We start from the raw sequence: 15,503 nt of genomic DNA, 5'->3' as shown, positions 1-15,503 counted from the left end.
CTCCTATGAGGTGTATTCTTCATAAAATTTCCACCACCAATACACCCGTGCACCACCACCATAGTTCCTTGTGCTCTTCCCTCCTCTTTTTTGATCCCTTTCCTTCCTCCTTCCCTGCAGAATGTCTGTGATTTGTAGTTTCCTGTTAATTTTGTTTTTCTATTTATTATTTTTTTCCCTGATCCCTTATTTGTTTCCCCTATATTCCTCCTATAAGCAAAACCATTCAATAATTTTCTTTTTCCTTCTGACATTTTTCACTGAGCATTATCCCTTCCAGTTCAATCCATGTTGTTGAAAATAACATGAGTTTATCTTTTTTGATTGCTAAATAGTATTCCATTATGTATATGTACCACATCTTCATGATCCAATCATCTATTTTTGGGCATCTGGGATGTTTTCATATCTTACCTATTGCAAATAGTGCTAAACTTCTCTGAAGAGGAAATGCAAATGGCCAACAGGCATATGAAAAAATGTTCACCATCACTCGTAATCAGGGAAATGCAAATCAAAACTACCATGAGATACCATCTCACACCAGTGAGAATGGCACATATTAAAAAAACTAGCAACAACAAATGTTGGCGAGGGTGTGGAGAAAAAGGAACTCTCCTGCAGTGCAAACTCCCACCAGTTTGCTGGTGGGAGTGCAAACTGGTCCAACCACTATGGAGAGCTGTGTGGAGATTTCTGGACCTACTAAACATAGAGCTTCCATATGATCCAGCAATTCCACTCCTAGGTATTTACCCAAAGGACACAGAAACATCAACTCCAAATAGCACCTGCACCCCTATGTTTATAGCAGGACTATTTACAATAGCTAAGCTTTGGAATCAACCCAAATGCCCAAAAATAGATGACTGGATCAAGAAGATGTGGTACATATACACCATGGAATATTACTCAGCATTCAAAAAAGATAAACACATGCAATTTGCAGCAACATGGATGGCGCTGGAGGGGATCATGCTCAGCAAAATAAGCCAGAAAGAAAAAGAAAAATACCGGATGGTCTCACTCATAGCAGGAATCTAGAAAACTTAAATAAGGGACCAGGAAAATGAATATCTATAAGAAAGTGAAAATCATAATCAACAAACAACTATGAACCAGAGACACATTATGAGGGGAGCGGGGCGGGGGGGAGGGATTGGGGTCAAAATAAAAGGGTTGCAATTGTTTAGGGAATATAAAAATAAAATTAAAAAATAAATAAATAAAAATAATAATAATAAGGGGGTTGCAATTGTATGGGGAACATAAAAATAAAATTTATTAATAAAAAATAAAAAAAATGCTTCCTGAAAAAAAAAATAGTGCTGCAATAAACATAGGGGTGCAGGTATCCTTTTGTTTTTTTTTTTTTTTTTTTTATTATTATTATTTTTTTTTTTTTATAAATTTTATTGTTATATTCCCCATACAATTGCAGCCCCCCCATTCTGACCCCAATCCCTCCCCTCCCGCCCCCGCCCCCCTAAAATTGTCTCTGGTTCATAGTTTTTTGTTGATTTTGATTTTCACTTTCTTATAGTTATTCATTTTCCTGGTCCCTTATTTAAGTTTTCTAGATTCCTGCTATGAGTGAGACCATCCGGTATTTTTCTTTTTCTTTTTGGCTTATTTCGCTGAGCATGATCCCTTCCAGCGCCATCCATGTTGCTGCAAATTGCATGTGTTTATCTTTTTTGAATGCTGAGTAATATTCCATGGTATATATGTACCACATCTTCTTGATCCAGTCATCTATTTTTGGGCATTTGGGTTGTTTCCAAAGCTTAGCTATTGTAAACAGTGCTGCTATAAACATAGGGGTGCAGGTGTTCTTTGGAATTGATGTTTCTGTGTCCTTTGGGTAAATACCTAGGAGTGGAATTGCTGGATCATATGGAAGCTCTATCTTTAGTAGGTCCAGAAATCTCCACACAGCTCTCCACAGTGGTTGGACCAGTTTGCACTCCCACCAACAGTGCAGAAGAGTTCCTTTTTCTCCACACCCTCGCCAGCATTTGTTGTTGCTAGTTTTTTTAATATGTGCCATTCTCACTGGTGTGAGATGGTATCTCATGGTAGTTTTGATTTGCATTTCCCTGATGGCAAGTGATGTTGAACATTTTTTCATATGCCTGTTGGCCATTTGCATTTCCTCTTCAGAGAAGTTTCTTTTTAGCTCTTGTGCCCATTTTTTGACTGGATTATTTTCTTTGTTGTTGCTGAGTCTCATCAGTTCTTTGCAGATTTTTGTGATCAGTCCTTTATCATTAGTGTTGGGTGCAAAAATGTTCTCCCAGTTGGTGGGGTTTCTCTTTGTTTTTGTTATTGTCTCTTTTGCTGTGCAGAAGCTCTTTAATTTGATGTAGTCCCAGCTGTTTATCTTTGCCTTCACTATCACTGCTTTGGGTGATGTGTCTGTAAAGATGTCTTTGATGTGCAGATCACGTAGTGTTTCGCCTATATTTCCTTCTATATATTTTATGGTTTCAGGTCTTATGTCTAGTTCTTTAATCCATTTTGAGTTGATTTTTGTGTATGGTGTGAGGTAGTGGTCAAGCTTCATTCTTTTGCATGTAGCGACCCAGTTTTCCCAGCACCATTTATTGAACAAACTTTCTTTGCTCCAATGCATAGTCTTTGCTCCTTTGTCAAAGATTAGTTGACCATAAATCTGTGGATTTATTTCTGGATTTTCTATTCGATTCCATTGGTCTGTATGTCTGTTCTTGTTCCAATTGCAGGTATCCTTTTGAATTAATGTTTTTGTCTTCTTTGGAGAGATTCTTAAGAGTGGAATTTCTAGGTTATATGGTAGCTCCAATTTTAGTAGTTTGAGGAACTTCCACACAGCTTTCCATAGCAGTTGGGCCAGTTTGCACTCCCACCAGTAATGTAGGAGAGTTTCTTTTTCACCACATCCTCGACAACATTTGTTGTTGCCTGTTTTTTTAATATGTGTCATTCTCACTGGTATAAGGTGGTATCTCATTGTGGTTTTGATTTGCATGTTCCTTATTATGAGGGATGTTGAACATTTTTTCCTATACCTGTTGGCCACTTGCATTTCCTCTTTGGAGAGGTGTCTTTTTAGCTCTTCTGCCCATTTTTTGACTGGGTTGTTTATTTTGTTTTTGTTGAATCAAGTGAGCTCTTTGTAGATCTTTGTGATCAGTCTCTTATCAGTTATATTGAGTGCAAAAAATTTCTCCCAATCAATAGGGTGTCTCTTTGTTTTGGCTAATGTCTCTTTTGCTGTACAGAATCTTTTAGCTTGATGTAACCCCAGCTGTGTATCTCTTCCTTCACTTTCTTTGCTTTGGGGGATGAGTCTTTAAAGATGTTACTGAGATTTATTTTCTTCTATCTATTTTATCGTTTCAGGTCTTATGTTCAATTATTTTATCCATTTTGAGTTGGTTTTTGTGCATGGAGTGAGGTAGTACTTTATTTTCATTCTTTTGCATGTGGTGGTCCAGTTTTCCCAGCACCATTCATTGAACAAACTGCCATTGTCCATTGCATACTCTTTGCTCTTTCATCAAAGATTAGTTGTCCATAAATATGTGGGTTTATTTCTGGATTTTCTATTCGATTCCATTGTTCTGTGTGTCTGTTTATGCTCCAGTACCATATTGTTTAAATTATTATGGCTTTGAACCACTATGGAGTGCTGTCTGGAGGTTCCTCAGTCTACTAAAATGAGTACCATATGACCCAGCAATTCCACTCCTAGGGATCTACCCAAAGGACACAAAAACATTGATTCAAAAGAACACCCATACACCTATGTTTATTGCAGCACTATTTACAATAGGCAAAACCTGGAAACAACCCAAATGCCCAAAAATAGTTGACTGGATCAAGAAGATGTGGCATGTATACACAATTGACTATCATTCAGCAATCAAAAAAGATAAACTCATGCTATTCGCCACAATGTGGAAGGAGCTAGAAGGAATTATGCTCAGTGAAATAAGCCAGAAGGAAAAAGAAAAATATCAGATGGTTTCACTTACAGCAGGAATGTAGAGGAAATAAATAAGACATCAGTGTAAAAAAAACAATAACAGCACAAAAAAACCAAGCAAAACCAGACAATTATAAATCAGAGACATACTGCAGGGGAGGAGGAGGGAGAGGGATCAGAGGGAGGGAGGGAGGAGCACAAGGGACTGAGGTGATGGTGCACGGGTGAACTGGTGAAGGAAACTCTATGGGGACTCAATCTGAGGGGTTGGGGGAAGCAAATATTGTTTAAAAATGAACAATGATGTAAAAAATATTAAAAATAAAGTAGATGAATCCCTTTCAAAAAAATTATTATGCCTTGGTAGTGTAGTTTGAAGTCTGGGAGTGTAATACTTCCATTCTTCTATTTTTTAGTCAGGAGAGCTTTTGCTATTTGAGGACTTTTTGTGACTCCATATGAATTTCATCCATATTTGTTCGATTTCTTTGAAGAATGTCATTGAGATTTTTATTGGGATTGTGTTGAATCTGTTGATTGCTTTTGGTAGGATGGCCATTTCAATAATGTTAATTTTTCCAATCCATGAGCAAGGGATGTCTTTCCATTTCTTTGTGGTTTCTTTCATTTCTTTTAACAATGTTTTATGATTTTTTTTGTATACATCACTCACCTCTTTTGTTAGGTTTATTCCCAGGTATTTGACTTTTTTTTTGGTTTCAATTATAAATGGGATAGTTTTCTTAATTTCTTCGTCAGATGGATTGTTTGCATATAGGAGGTCTGATTTTTGCATGTTGATTTTGTATACTGCTACTTTACTAAACTGGTTTATTATTTAAATTAGTTTTTCTGTGGAATATTTCACATCTTTTTAATCTACTTATCTTTCATTTGATACTTAGGTGGTTTCCATAGCTTGCTGCGGTTCAGGAATGGATCTATCCCTTCAAATTAGTGTTTGTGCTCTTTGGGTATAGATGGTAGAGAGATTTTTGGATCATATAGTAGACCTATTTTTAATATTCTGAGAAACCTCCATACTATTTTTCCATTGAGCCTGAACCAGTCTACAATCCCACCAACTGTGCAACAGGAGTCCTTTTTCTCCACACCTTCCCCAACACTTGCTTCTGGTCTTTTTAATATGGTCCATTCTCACAGGTGTGAGGTACTCATAGTTTTTATTTATATTTACCTGATATTAAGATAAACATTTTTTCACATGCCTGTAAACCATCAGTATGTCTTTTTTTTTTTTTTTTTTTGTGGGACCCTCGCGGGCGGCCAGGGAATGAACCTGCACTGCAGAGGCTGCGGGCAGCCTCGCAGCCCAGCGCTCAACTGCTGCGCCACCAGGGGAGGCCCTCTGTATGTCTTTTTTGTAGAAGTGTTTCAGTTTTTATTTGGGTTATTTGTTTTCTAGTTAAGTATATGATCTCTTTATAGATATCAGCTATTAACCCATTGTCAGATATATGATCTACAAATATTTTCTCCCACTTAGTGGAAGGCCAATTTGTTTTCATGATAATTCCTTTCACTGTGCAGAAGATTTTTATTTTGCTATAGTCTCATTTGTTTGTTTTTGCTTTTGTTGCCCTTGCCATTGTAGTAGACACTCCAAAGACATTATTGAAGGCAATGTTGCCAGAGTATTTTGCCTTTATTTTATTAATCTCCTTTTAAAGAGAACTATTTGCCTCATGTTACCCAACTAGCAGAAACAACTGGATTTACCCCTTTTACTAACACTAACTCAATGACCACTCCCCTCCTTTAACTCTGTGTGTCATCTTTTTATGTGCCTCATTTTGGGGTACTGATCATTAATTAATTCTCTTTATTATCTTGGGTCACTCTTTTAAAACTTACAAAATATTCTTTAAGAAAGAACTCTAGGGCCTCCCCGGTGTCACAGCGGTTGAGCGCTGGACTGTGAAGCTGCCCACAGCCTCTGTAGTGCCAGTTGGATCCCTGGCTGCCCGTGAGCGTCCCACATGGTGCACAGACCTCTCCTGCTGCACCCGCTGCTCCACTCAGCAGTGTATTTCATCAGTCTGCTTGTCCTGCTTCCCGCTCTAGTGAATTCTCTCACCCTCCCACGCTTCTGACTGTACCCAGTGCGTGTATAAATAAATAAATAAATAAATAAATAAATAAATAAATAAATCTTTAAAACTCTGTATATAACTTCCTTACAAAATGAGAATCAAAATCATTTGCCATACCTTTTAAAATATATAGCGAAAATAAAACAATGTATTGAATTATTCTAAAAACTGTCGCCTGAGAAAGCTCTGACTAAGCCCTAGACATTCCTTTTGATTAAAAATAGAGATAAGAAGTGTTAAAGAAATGTGAAATACTGCCCCTACCTCAGTCTTCCTCCCTGACCTGTCAGAGTGCAGAAGTGACTAACTTTCCCCCAGGTAACTCAGTGTTATTTAATGTGTTACTTACAACCATAACCTTAAAAGTGTTCCATGCTTAGCAGAGATACACAGTCCACACTCTGGGACACACCACCCAATGGCCTGCTGCCTTTAATAGTAAGGAGGCCAGACAGAGAAATATCTGCAAACACCCACACACAGTACCCAGTGTTTCGGGACAGGGAGAAGTTTTGTGGGGCTAGACAATGAGTCTCCGTGTGTGTGTTCTAGGGACACAAGGCAGGAAGTAAATAGAAGTTGAGTGGGGAAAGTACTTTGGGCCCGATTCTGGAGGTAGGAGCTAAGCTGGTCCAGAGACACAGTACCTCCTCCCAGCTGTACATGGCTCAGGCCCCTTATGATTTCTAAGGGTGGATACAGGGCAAGTATCTTTTTCATGACTGGAGTCTATTTCCTAGTAATTACTGCTCCACCCTCAAAAGGAAAGATTTTCTCTACAGAGAAATGGAGGCAGGTGCATTTCAGTGTAAGGGCCCAGAATTGCACTTGAAAAAGATGATCTGTCTTGTATGTCAGGGCAGCAGAAAGTCAAGGGGAGGAGGGAAACAAGCACTGGGACTGCGCTTGGAAGATACAGACTCAGTGTGTGCCGTGGTCATGAAGACCAACAACCTAAGGCATCCTCAGCAGAGACTTACAAATGAGGAAGTGTTTCCCTGGCATCAAGGTCACCAAGTGCAGAAGAATGATTGCTGACTCCAGGGTGGAGAAGCCCCAGTTCTGCCCCTTACTCACTACGTGAACAAATTGCCAAACCTCTCTAAGATTTTATTTGCTTTTCCAGAAATAAGGATAACCCCTGCTTGGTTGAATCGTAGTTCTTAATGAAAGACAAGAAGTATGGAAAAGGATTGTGGGAACTGTAAGTGCTGAATAAATGTAGAATGTTATTACCTTTGTGCAAACACAGCCTGTCTATGCTGGAACATTTGTGCTATATGGAAGAAAGTTCCAACACAGATGGAAAAAGGCCAGAAGCTGGCAGGAGTAAGGAGAAGTCATGTATAAATGCAAGAGATTAACACCATTGAGACTAAGAAGGCTTAGAATTCAAATTCAATTAAAAAATTTCTGCAAGCCAAACTGCCCCATCTCATTTCTGTTGCCAGTTACCACTCAACTCAGAGAAAACCAGATAAGCCCTCAGGGAGGCCTAGATATGGCCCTTCCAGATGTGCCCTCCTCCCCCATGCAGTCCTCTTCCATGCCTCCCCCAGCTTAAGGTAGAATAATTCTACTTTAATAAGATAGAATAATAAATTAATTTTCCAAAATCTTTTCTTATCTTAAAAATTACTGGACAGGGAAGGGTGAGAAAGAGGGGTGAGAGACCACAATAACCTTTGGTAGAGGACTATGGGTCTTTGGTAATGGGAGAACTGTGGTGCCTGAAGGGGGCATCCTATACTGTCAAACGCTGGCATGGGTGTGAAGCAATGGTTCTTCAAAAACAAGTAGTAAAGGGCCTCCCTGGTGGCTCAGTGGTCGAGCGCGGGGCTGCGAAGCTGCCTGCAGCCTCTGCAGCGCCGGTTTGATCCCCGGCCACTGGTGAGGGTCCCCGGCCGCCAGTGAGGGTCCCACATGGCGCGTAGATCTATCCTGCCGCCTACTGCTCCCCTTGGCAGTGTACTTCGTCATTCTGCCTGTTCTGCTCCCCGCTGTGGCTCTGGTGATTTCTCTCACCCTCCCGAGCTTCTGACTGTACCCAGTGCTTGTATAAATAAATAAATAAATCTTTAAAAAAAAAAAAAAAGTAAACTAAATTTTTTTTTAAAAAAGGAAAAAAAGTTAATTATGTGACCCATCTGGGATTGATTTTTACTATACAGTAGGAATCAAATTTAATTTTTTTCCATATAGATAGTCAGTTATCTTAGCATCATTCATAGTCCATATTTTCCCCCATGTGATACAAGGTGTCATATTTGAGATATATATATATCCACTCATCATTGTTTTGGTTGTCTTAATTTTGTTACACTGGTTAGTCTGCCATTTCATTAATTAAAAGAAATTACTGGACCACCATGGAATCAGAAATGTGAGAACTAGTGAGTCCTAAGAAGATACTCCTACCCTGTCAAGTAAAGTGGCAGACTCTTGATTAGATCATGTTCACCATGGTTTCCTATTCATCTGGTGTGACACATAGGACATAGTAGGCTTATAATAAATATTTGTGAATAAAAAAAAATCTGTTTTACAGTTAAAGAACTTGAGGCACAAAGCAGTTCTGTGATGTGTCCAAAGTCACATATATAGGAAATGGCAGTTTGAGGACCCAATACAGCATTTTCAGCTTTTACCAGTCGGGGCCCAGCATGAAACAGATGGCACTTTCAATCACAATAATTAATTTGAGGGAAGTTTAATACAGGGACTATTTACAAAGATGTGGGTTGCATGTGGGAAAACCACAATGGCTAAAGCAATGTCCCAGCGCTAATGATGGTAAGAAGTGATTATGGCCCCTAGTCCCGAAAGGGCAGGAGGAAGAGTGCCCTGAACCAAGGAGAGGGTCCTGAGAGAGGGCTGCCTTCTGAGAGAGGGGTTCAGCCAGCTCTGTGCAACCTGACCTCATTCCCTTCTGGCCCTCCAGTCACCCTCCAGGTCTCCCATTGGCTAAACTCAACAAGAAGCCAGAGGCAGAGGGAGGCTAGTTGATGGAGCCCCTAGGAGGCAGGGCTCTGGCAGGTGGGGAAGGGGAGAGAGTACATATGAAGGGTGATAAACACTCCCCACTACTGAGGCGATTTAGGAGATCATCCAGAGTCGGCGATTTAGGAGATCATCCAGAGTCTGAGACTTAAGTAAACACCTATTGAGGCCTCAGACCTTAAGCTGGTGGTTCTAGTCTGTGCTTCTTTGTCCCCTAGTGCTACTGCACAGCCTGCTATCCTCTACACAGTTTCATTCATCAGAGTCATTCCAAACATATCTTGGTCTCCCAGTATTGCATTTCTAATATGATCCTCCTGGGTGGGGTTGCAAATATTCCCACAGTTTATTTACTGGCTGCTGGTAAAAGAGGCTACAGGAATGTGTCCCAGGCTGGGTCCTGGTTGTGGAGGAGGATGGGAAACTGCCACCGAGGAAAAACAGGTGAGCAGGGCTGTGAAGAGCCCAGAGGATACACTCTACCCTACCTCCCCTTAGGGAAAGGGAAAAGTCTTATTTATTGGAAATTGAACAAGAATGAGAAACAAGAGAACTGAGGAAAGCAAAGGTGCCTAGGGCACTACCCACTTCTTTCCCAGCAGATTCCTGGCAAAAAATGTGGGCCAATGTCAGGAAATCCCAGGTGTCCCTACCCCAAACAGAGGGGAAAGAGAATAGCATACTGACAACAAAAGGCATTCTCAAGTGAGTACTCAGATTCAATAGCTCTGATAATTGACCAGGCAGCTGCACTGCCAAATGTTGATTAGAATTGGTCAAGCTTCCAACCCCTCTCTCTGGAACACACAGATCCAGCATCCCAAGGCTCATCATCTCGAAATCCCAGGGTGTGTTTAATTAATGCTGCTGCTATTTAAAGGACACACTATCATCTGGCTCACATAATGGGAATAAGTCCAAATTCATTTTTTAAAGGAAAAATCCATTATCTCTACTTCTGGGACTTTCTTAACACTCCACCAACTCTATTTCAGGCTATGGTAGTTTGATTCTTTTGTCTTTCAATCTTTTCCAAAGGGAGAGAACTACCTACCTTGGAAAAGTCACTGGAGTGGTTTCCAGTGGCATTGATTTTGTGTTTGTAGAGAAGGGGGAAAATTCAGGCCTCGACTCTCCTGCCCTCACAGTAGAGAGAACAGAAGATGTGGAAACATCTGAGAATGCTTTTTTTTTTTTAATTTTTAAAACTTGTATGTGTATTTTAAAAAGTAGTTTGTTTTAGAATGCAGAGAATACAAAATGCCATGCTATGGAAAGTTTCTCCCACCCATGTCCCCCCACCATGGCCTCCTTACTTATATATCTTATGAAATCTTCTGCAATTTCTGTATGCTTATATAGGCAAATATAGAATCATACTTTTCTCTCTTTTTTAAAACAAAATGTAGAAATGCACTAGGAAGTAACTCCGCTACCTATCTCCTTTTAACACCTGTCATTTGAGTGGAAGAGGAAAGATGGAAAGATTCTTGATAATAAGAAAGAGCAAGTGGGCTTTCTAGTGCATTTTGCTGCAAAGGTGATGGGGAAGAAAGTTGCTTGGTGAAACCTGTAGTTTTGTGTCTGGCGATGTCAAGTTTGGGGAACTTAAGAAGAGGTTATATTGAGGGTTGGAAACACTACTGTCAGGTACAACCTGGCCTTTGTTCTCAAAAAGCAGGTGGAGACTATTCGATTTCCCCCAAAAATGGCCCTACTCATACCCCTCAGCAGGCACCAGTGTGTGACACAGACTGAGAGTGTGTATGTCCATGGTGGGCCTGACTGCCAGGCAGTTTTAATGGGTTTTGCATCAATGATGGGGCTGGTCCTGGGTGGTTTCTGCAAGCCTTCCCGGATCGTGGCCATGCCCACAGGAAGGACGTGCTTCTTTCAACTCTTGTTCATGTGGCCTGACAAAGGTTTCTGCTTCAGACTACAATATAATGTGGACATTGTAATGATAGGGCATGAAGAATAGGCCTCCCCAAGATGCCCAGAACAGGCCTTTCTAAGACCTGTCACTTGAATGCATGAAGGCATGAAGATTATTTTAAGCTGAAGTTAATCGAAGACCATCAGGTCCACAAGAAACTTTTACCACTTTCCTTTGAAGAATGAAAATTGGGGGTATTGCCCAAAATTAAGATATTTACCAAAATAACCTTTCTATCAGGGAAACTCTCAAATTACAAAGCATCTGGTCTTCATCATGTGAGTCCCACTGTCCTCATCCTGTGAGTTCCCCGCCTCTTTCCTCATAAGCCCCAGGCTCCTATCCCATTCCTTAGCTCAGGGTATTATACTCCCACTTTGCCCCCATTTACTTTAGAGTGTATATCTATGTAGAGTCTCTGTATGTAATTAAATTTGTTCTTTTTTCCTACTAATCTGCCTGATGTTAATTTGATTGCTTAACCAGCCCAAGAAGAACCAGAGAGATGGGGGGAATTTTCCTCTCTGCTCCTATTGATGAATGTGAGAAAATTGTCCTGACAAACTCTGAGTTTCACTACAATCAAAGGGCTTCAATGGAGACCACTGCAACTGGAGGGCTCACTCACCCTCGCTGGAACTTCTCTCCTGGCTCCATCCTTGGCTTAGCTTCCTGTTTGTGTTTTTTTGACTACAACAGATGGTTCTTTGGACATTTGCCAAGGTATTGTTGTATCCAGCCTGTGTGAGCCAATGAGATGCCTCAGGTATTTCCTCCTAACTAGATCTTAGCCTCAGAACCTCATCTACACACTTGTTTTGGATTGACCAAATGGTCCTTGGGACTATTGTCTTGCAGATTCATTTGATCTTACAGTGTCAGGTTCTTTTGAAACCTGCATATTAGTTCAACCTCAGAAAAACAATTTCTTTCCTGAGATCAGCAACATGCTGCAGGACTGGTCCCAGCAAAGGTCCTCTGCCTCCCGGCCCCTGTCTGCAGGTAGAAAGGGCTCTGTCTACTGCTCCAGTACCCCAGCATCTGCAGCAATGGCTGTCTGCCACTTAGTGGGCTTACCTCAAGCTACCTTATATAATGAATTACTTGAACTTAACTCCCTCATTCCCTCCAATTTAACTGTCATATCGAGGAAGTGGATAAATTCTGAGTTTGGGAGGGAAAGACAGTAACATTACCATTGTCCTTGAAAAATAGCATAAATAAGTCATTTCAATTATAGTCTCCTTTTACCAATAACAACTTTCTGCAGTCTTATCTTCAATAATACTCTCACATGACAGCAGATAAGATTCCCCAGTCTTGTTGTTTGGGGAAGATTACGTTTCGTTTCATGTTTAATTGACAAGCTATACTTACTGTGGCCATTTCCAGGGAGATAGGAAAGCTGCCCGATTTTGAAGAGATGATAGAGGGCTTGGGAATAGAACAAAGGCTATTTGATGGCAAATGTCCTTGTCCTTTGGGCTGAGGTGTTCCTGTTCCATCTTCAGTTTCATCAGCAGATATATAGTTGCCTTCATGATTCTGTGCAAAATGCCACCACCAAAAAACAAAGCAAACAGAGCCAGTGATGACCTTTTTTTCCCCTTTTCTTTCTCTCTCTCAAATATCAGTGTTCAGAAAATATTGTCTCCCTTTTAAAGATGTCTGAAATGGTGATAAATAGCAATAAAAGAGGCAGAAAAATCCCAGTGTCTGTGTCAAAGAGGTTTCTCATAACTTTTATGTGAGGAGGAGAGGTTAAATGTAACTATGGAAACATAATTAATGCTATCAAGACCTTGACTTGAAATTGTGTTTCGAGCAGAATGTAAATGTCACTGTCTCTTGTTTTGAGAGGACAACATTATATAAACAATGACTGAATCTTTCTAGTCTGTACTAGGTATTTCTCATGATGTTGTTAACTGGCCAGTAAATGAAGACAGGTTAGATTTTTATAATACTCTCTGATTCCTTTCCCCCAATAAGTGAGCATAATAATGTTCTTCTTTAAAAGCTCAACCTCCACTTTAAGATTTATTTTTCTTTTCTTATGGCATTTCAATATAGTTAGCATAACTTCTATACTAATATCATGAAACTAAAGTGCCCTAATGGTCATGGAAACATGTGGGAAACAGCCTTAGCTTTTCTGAAATCCTGGAGGAAAAGATGTTTCCTTATCTCAGAAGGTCAGTACCCAAGTCACAGACTACTGATGGGATAAGATGTATTTTGTAAATCAAATGGAATACCTTTATATATGTGGCAGTGGATCCCCCCATTTGGTGAAGTATGTTTTTCCCTTTCAAAGATTGTTTTCTTTTTTGAATATTCTAGTCTCTTAAATGGCAGCTATTTCCAGAACTAATACTTCCAGGGCTAAAATAGAAATATTATCTCCCTGATTCTAATTTAGACAGGTTCAGAGAGTTTTAGCACAAATAAGGCTTTAGTACACAGGTTATTTGGAGCAAGATCTTTTAGTGTTGTACTTAAAGTATTAATAATTCAATTGTTTGATCACATCACATACAGTGCCAAAAAAATCATTTTAATATTTTGTCTTGTATTTGTTCAGTGGCTGAATTAATATTTGAAATGCAAATCTTCTAACCTCCTAACCTCTTCAAATTGCATGAGATATAAACACCTTTCATCTTACATGTGTAACAGATTTTTAAAACACCCTTTTAACACCTGAATTCAGTCATCTTTCTCTTATTTGAAAATGTTAAAGGAAAACAGTTTTTCAGGAGCTGAATAAAAATGATAATTATTTTCAAAACTACTTTTCTTCAGAGACTTGAAGCACTCAGTTTGTTGTCAGAACCTAGTATCATTTCACTAGTTTAAGAATGCTAGACTATTACTTTTTTTCTAAAATAAAAGCTATAAGTTGCTTTTAATGATGAAAAATAGCTCTTAAAAATAGGATGAGATTTTTATGAAAAAAGAAAGCTCAAGAAATATCTTCACCAGGCTTTCTAGTTGTATGTTTTCACACATTTAATGCCGGTTCCTGAATGACATTTTGTGCAGAGAATAAATGCAGATAATGCTGTTAATGTGATTGTTTGAAGAAGCAGCTAGAAGAAAACACATTGGCTTTGAGAAAAGTAATTACCTGAGAAGTTGTATTATTGGTTCCCAACCTATAAATGAAAGAGAAACATCAAATAAATTACTCACTCTATTCAACCCTTGCACCCTCAAACATCCTTAAACCTCAACCTTACTAGGAAAGTCTCTTTCCTCAAATAGTTATACCTGAAGCATTTTAAATGTAAAATGGATACTGGAGACTGCTCACATAGCAAGCATAAAAGCTGATTACCTAAACACCCCAAACCCCTTTGGTTCTAGAGAAATGAGAAAATGAGAGCATCTTACCCATGATAACTAAAAATTTCCCTCCATTTGTCAAGAAACGAAATTTTCCTAGTTATCTCCTCTAAATCCAGCCCTTGGGAGCTTTTTTCCTGGTTGGAGACCTCCAAGTTCATGTAGCCAATGTGAGGAATTGGAAGAAGAAATTGAGAGGGTGGGAGAGAGAGGTGTTCCAGCGACTGAACTGGCCAGCACAGATGGCAGAGGAAGGTGCCTCCCCTACTTTTGACCAGCAAGATCATGCCACACAATAGGGCTCTGGGCTGACTGCAAGCCCCTGCTATCAGATCATGATTAAACTTTTATTAGAGGTGTGGAGCTTGCAAAATTGTTCCCAACCTTGCTTCTTGCTGTTTTCATATGATGCTTCATAAAGAAAAATCCAGAAGCAAAATTTTAGAGCCTTTTGAATTTTTAAGGAAATTTCTTTAGTGTTTAATTAACCATACCCTTGGAAAAATTCTTCCTTAAGAGTAAGTTAAATCCTTTATGCTTTAATTATCATTCATTTTCTTTTAGTTCTATTTTCTGTGGTGATGGAAATTTCTTGATTATATTCCTTCCTAAAAGAATTCTACAAATCCACTGCAACCTAGAAGATCTTTGATACATTCTTTTGTCCTTTGGTGGTGTGGTGAGGAATAAAAGGAGCCAGGCCCAGGGGCAAATCCCAGGGCCTGTCCCATGAGTGTGCAACCTTGGAGAAGTTATTTCATCTCTGAACTTCACTTTCTTATCTTCATCTGACTTATCTCATAATGAATATGACTGATGTGAAAACTCAGTCTTTAATGAATTTTTTTTAACTTCATATGTTAAAAACTCTCCTTTAAATTTTTATATTTTTCATGCCAATATATATTTTAGGAGTGGTAGCATGGCCCAGGGTAGAGCTAGACGCTAACAATCCTAAAGTGAGAAGACTTTGGCATTGATCCTGAATCACTGGCCATGTGGCCTTTTTGGTTGATCACTTAGTTGCTGGTATGGGCACTAGGCCTCATCTGAAAGCCAGAGTGGTAGAATGGGAAATATATCTATACATAGTTTTTGTTCCTTGTTCCTGGAACAGAACTCCTAAAAACCTTGG

General features: G+C 39.5%; 1 protein-coding gene across 1 annotated transcript in view; it reads right to left on the bottom strand.

The window, feature by feature from the left end:
* Positions 1-14,529, bottom strand: part of MINDY4B (MINDY family member 4B) — a 42,263-nt gene extending 27,734 nt beyond the window's left edge. Inside the window, exons 1-3 of the mRNA XM_037524642.2 lie at positions 14,417-14,529; positions 14,151-14,178; positions 12,398-12,565 (exon numbers count right to left, since the gene is read on the bottom strand). Of these exons, the coding sequence (XP_037380539.1) occupies positions 12,398-12,565; positions 14,151-14,178; positions 14,417-14,529 (309 nt within the window). The remainder of the gene's footprint in view (positions 1-12,397; positions 12,566-14,150; positions 14,179-14,416) is intronic.
* Between the last annotated feature and the right edge of the window lie 974 nt (positions 14,530-15,503).

This window comes from Talpa occidentalis, unplaced genomic scaffold (assembly GCF_014898055.3).
Source record: "Talpa occidentalis isolate TD23 unplaced genomic scaffold, MPIMG_talOcc4v2.1 talOcc4.4, whole genome shotgun sequence".
Taxonomy (NCBI): domain Eukaryota; kingdom Metazoa; phylum Chordata; class Mammalia; order Eulipotyphla; family Talpidae; genus Talpa; species Talpa occidentalis.
This window is presented reverse-complemented; position numbering and strand designations above follow the sequence as displayed.